The 3,965-nt window shown below is 32.9% G+C and overlaps 1 protein-coding gene across 1 annotated transcript; it reads right to left on the reverse strand.

Moving 5' to 3' along the window:
* Nucleotides 1-622: 622 nt before the first annotated feature.
* On the reverse strand, nt 623-2,486 carry LOC147396717 (uncharacterized). Its single transcript, XM_086449428.1, has 2 exons — nt 1,838-2,486; nt 623-1,254 (listed from the first exon to the last, which is right to left on the reverse strand). The coding sequence occupies exons 1-2, from the start codon at nt 2,442-2,444 to the stop codon at nt 719-721; spliced, it is 1,143 nt and encodes a 380-aa protein (XP_086305554.1). The 5' UTR covers nt 2,445-2,486; the 3' UTR covers nt 623-718.
* Between the last annotated feature and the right edge of the window lie 1,479 nt (nt 2,487-3,965).

Consider the following 3,965-nt stretch of genomic DNA (forward strand, 5'->3'; position numbering starts at 1 on the left):
ACTAAATACATAGATCGAGTAATTTAGGCTTGATGTGACAGGTATGACAATATTATCACTGACAGGACAGATGTGACAACTCACAGCCTGACAAATCGATTATAACCACCTCAGATCTATCATGGTAGTTCTAGCAGCTTCTGTAGCTGTGAGATCAAAAAGTAGATTAACCATTGTAAGAAAAATCACTCAGAGTATCTTGAAAAATCCATCAATCAGGACCCTTATAAATACCCGGTTGCAACTCATGTTAAAGGTTAGAAAGAATTTTCTCTGAGAATTCTTTTTTATCTCGGCACTACTTCTAACTTGATCTTCGGAGTGGCCTTGAAATAGGTTGCCCACTGAACTACGAGCTTTCAAGAGAGATCTCGAGATAGAACGAAAAATCGCATCTACAAATAGTATCAAAACATACAAGAGGAAATTTGTTTCCCGGGTTTTTCATTCCATACTTTTGGCTCCCTTCCTCATTAGTCTATCTAATGATCACTAAATTTAGGGTTGATGAAAAGTCAGGTTTGAAAACCATGAGTCTGCTTATCAGAAAGATGGAATCTAAACCTTGGTAGTGAAGAGAGAAGAAAAAACAATCTTCCAGCAATTTATTTGCAAGTAAACGAATTCCAAGGAAAATCTTCAATACATTCTCATTAGAAAAACAATATCAACAAAACAAAAATGACAGAAAAGAAAAAAGAAAAAAAAGAAAAAGAGATCAGCTCAGTTTATTGGATGGAGACACAAATATGTGCTTCATGGGGTGAGAAACATCCATATTGTTGCCCCCTGCATGTTTGACAAACTGAGCTGGTGTAAATGAGCTTCCATGGCAGACACACATAATGCTCACTTCTGTTTTAGTGTTGTATCTGTAGAGGAACCCATTAATGGTTTTCCCATTTGGACCATTCCCTGTGGTGGACACACATGGCATATGTGTTAGAGACTGGGTTTGATAGGCATTTGTGGTATGGTCCACCATTGATCTCCTTGATTGGGTAGTACTACTAGTAGGTGGTACAGGAAATGGGTTCTTTGTAATTGAGATGGTTTTGTTAATCGGATCATGAGGATTGGAGAGACAGTTTGGTTCCTCATCATCATCAGCTTGTCTCGGGCTCGACGATTGGGTGTTTGATGAAACAACCTTTGGGTTTGAGGAGTCGGTGTGTTCGGATTTTCCCTGTGCATTGCTTATGGCAGAGTAGTGTGGCAGCGATGTGATTGTGTCACTGCTAGTATTGCTCTCTCCTGCAAACAAAGATGGAACAACAAAAACTTAAATTTTCAATCCCAGTACCAAACACAAGTTAGATTTCTTGAAATGGAAATTGGATGGACCGTTTTTTGAAAGGGTATTTTGGCCAGTGTTGAAGATGAGGGCATTTAGGTCATTTTCATTAGTAGACTACAAGATTATACTGTAGTCATCAAATCATTCACATTAAGTTGAAGATCTATAATTTACTAATTTCTTCATGTTTAGGAGTTCAAACTTCAAAGATAACAAAATGAAAATGTTAATCTGTCCAAAATGTTCTCACTAGTATTTTTAAAATAAATTTATAACAGAGTTTCAAGGAAGATAGACGGGAAGTATTTATAAATAATAAAAAAAAGGATTTTTGGCAGAAAGCTAGAGTGTTTAACAGTCAGTAATTTTCTTCTTATTCTCTCATAGAAGACCAAGGTCAAATTTCCACATTTTCATCAAGTAAAAGAAACCCATTTTTAGCAAACCTACGTTAAAGTCCAATGCGATATCGTTCTGAAAGGAAAAAAATGTACTCAAAGAGAAATTAAAGACAACAGCAACAAGGATCAAAATGTTTACCGTTGTGATGATCTGAAACAGAAGATGAACCGCTCCCTAAAGATTTGCTCGACTGCTGCACCTTCACCAACTTCAATCCATTCTTCTCTAATAAATCACATTCAGGTTCAGCCCAATAAGACATCATATGGTAAGGAAACACAAATCGATTCCCAAAAGTCGGTATCATCGAACAAGGAGGATGAGAACCAAAAGCAGGCAAATTTGTACCATCTAGGGTTTGGTTTCCATAATCATATCTCTCAGATCCTTCGTTCTCGTTCTTCAAAATGAAGTTTCTTCTTCTTTTTCTCTTCTCTTCTGTCTTCTTCCGTGCTTCTTGTCTCCGTAACGCTTGAATCTCACGCTTCATTTTCTGCTTCAGATCTAGGGCATCGACCTCATCACCACCACCGAAACTAGAATATTTACATAAAAATTTCTCATTTTCTCTTCTTAGATCTGCATCGTTTATCTCGCAACATTCAGTTTCGAATGTGATAGAAGATGAAATCGATTTATGCTGAATCTGCTGATGCTTCGATTTCTCGAATTTTCTGAAAATTCCACCGATCGATAATTCCAAACTGAGATCAATTTCATCTTGAACTAGCTTCGAAACTTCCATTTTGTTTCGAGGATCTTTCCTTCGAGTTTCGATTGAGAAACAGAGAGACTCCAAGGACTCAAATAAATAACAATCTCTAAAGCGCGGGAATAACTTCCACGTGTAAGCAGGGAAGTGAAATGGAAATTTTTAATGACACGTATGAGCCTCTCCTGCTGATGACGTTTCACGCAGTTCGTCAAATGTACGGCTTCCATTATTAGAAACAAACATAGATTTACGTATTTTCTAGGGATTCTTATCAAAGAATCGTTAGAAAGATTCTCCCATCCCTGCCGTAAACTTAATATAAGTCGTAGTAGAGTAGAATTTTAGGGCCTGTTTGGATACCAAGAGCAGAACTACTCTTCCAAAGAACAGGAGTTGAAGTACTCTATGGAGGAGCTGGAAAAGTAATTCTGTGCAGAAATGACGTTTGACAATCAACTCTGTGAAGTATTGACAGAAGTACTTTTGTGCTAGAAGTCTGTTTGGGAACCATACTGACTTCTCATGACTTCTAGAAAAAGATCAGAATACTCTTATATTATACCAGTTACTATTTTTTATCTTTTAGTGTCATCATATGCCTTCAAACTATACTGTTTTTGATATTTTAACTATAAATATTAATATAATATAATATAATAAATATTAATATAATATAATATAATAAATATTAATATAATACAATATAATATTTTAAATATTAAATATTAATATAATATGTTTAAATCCATTATACTCAAAAATTTTAAAAAAATTGACAGACTGTCTTTTAGTGTCATAATATGCCTTCAAACTATACTGTTTTTGACATTTTAACTATAAATATTAATATAATATAATATAATAAATATTAATAATAATATAATATAATATTTTAAATATTAAATATTAGTATAATGTGTTTAAATCCATTATATTCAAAATTAAAAAAAAAAAATTGACAGACTGTCTTTTAGTGTCATAATATGCCTTCAAACTATATTGTTTTTGACATTTTAACTATAAATATTAATATAATATAATATAATATATTTTAATATTAAATATTAATATAATGTGTTGAACTATAAATATTAATATAATATAATAAATATTAATATAATATAATATAATATAATATAAGATTTTAATATAAATATTAATATAATGTGTTTAAATCCATTATACTCAAAATTTTAAAAAAAATTTAATATTAATAAATGTTTCTTTCATTTGATTTAAGGGCAAATGAATTAGGAATATTTTCATATAAAATTAATAAAGTTAAGGGTATTTTGGCAAAACGAACCGTTCGATTTTGACTCCCCGCAAGATGAATTTTGAGAAATAGGTTTTCTCGACTTCTTCACAAAGAGTAATTTCTTGCTCTTGCGCAGAGTAACTCTTCGAAGGAGTTGTTCATCCAAACGCATCCAAACGACATCTAACTCCCCGCAAGAGTCAGAAGTAGTCAAGGAATCCTATCCAAACGCCTACTTAATTTTCCTATTTTGAAGACGTATTTCGGTATATGTTAAAGATATCCCATTGTTT

This window comes from Akebia trifoliata, chromosome 8 (genome assembly GCF_017979445.1).
Source record: "Akebia trifoliata isolate Shusen 1 chromosome 8, ASM1797944v1, whole genome shotgun sequence".
NCBI classification, from domain to species: Eukaryota; Viridiplantae; Streptophyta; class Magnoliopsida; order Ranunculales; family Lardizabalaceae; genus Akebia; species Akebia trifoliata.